Here is a 736-nt window from a genome sequence, read left to right on the forward strand (position 1 = left end):
AAATAAATTACACTTATCGTTTCAACATTATAGATAATTCTGAAATATTGTTCTAGCATCAATATGATAAATCAAGAACGTATATATATCAATATTTATTATAAAACGATTAAATGCATAAATGTAATCACTATATCACTTGTCATGTTTTGACCCATAATATTTTATTCCATTTTTTGTCGAACATCTGGCATACTTTGTTAAAAGTGCATTAACATTCATTATACTTTTTGTAAAACGACTAAAAAAAATAATTATATAAGATTTACATTAATAATACCTTTGTACTTTTATTTACTTACATAATATAAGGTGTTATCTCTTCAACAGTCCATTTAGCTTTAATTTCAAAAAGTTCATTAAGTCTATCATGAATGTTATTGGGTAAGTCTGCCTCTGGACAAGATATGACTTCTTTCTGTAATTTTGAAGTGTTATACATTATAAGGGCTGATCCATGTAAATATCTTTCTCTTGGTTGCATTTCTGAAACATTAAAAAATTATAAGTTCAAAAAATTATATCATTACAATTTCCTAGCTTAATTACATACTTTCAGGAGTTCCAATGTTCCACGTTTTCATGAATTCTTTATATTCGGTAACAGGAGAAGTAGCAAGAAGAACTTTTGCTATTACTGCACAACATTTTTCTTCGATAAACCTTTTCAAGATTACATTTAAAAGACATTCTTATAAAATTTTCACATTAATACTATACAATATATTAATAATAT

General features: G+C 25.1%; 1 protein-coding gene across 2 annotated transcripts in view; it reads right to left on the reverse strand.

Annotated features, from left to right (window-relative positions):
• Positions 1–6: 6 nt before the first annotated feature.
• Positions 7–736, reverse strand: part of LOC108688132 (sister chromatid cohesion protein DCC1) — a 2,401-nt gene continuing 1,671 nt past the window's right edge. For both annotated transcript variants that reach the window (XM_018194265.1, XM_018194272.1), the window contains exons 6-8: positions 554–679; positions 303–486; positions 7–241 (exon numbers count right to left, since the gene is read on the reverse strand). In XM_018194265.1, the coding sequence (XP_018049754.1) occupies positions 136–241; positions 303–486; positions 554–679 (416 nt within the window). In that variant the 3' untranslated portion in view covers positions 7–135. The remainder of the gene's footprint in view (positions 242–302; positions 487–553; positions 680–736) is intronic.

This window comes from Atta colombica, unplaced genomic scaffold (assembly GCF_001594045.1).
Source record: "Atta colombica isolate Treedump-2 unplaced genomic scaffold, Acol1.0 scaffold103, whole genome shotgun sequence".
In the NCBI taxonomy this organism is placed as follows: domain Eukaryota; kingdom Metazoa; phylum Arthropoda; class Insecta; order Hymenoptera; family Formicidae; genus Atta; species Atta colombica.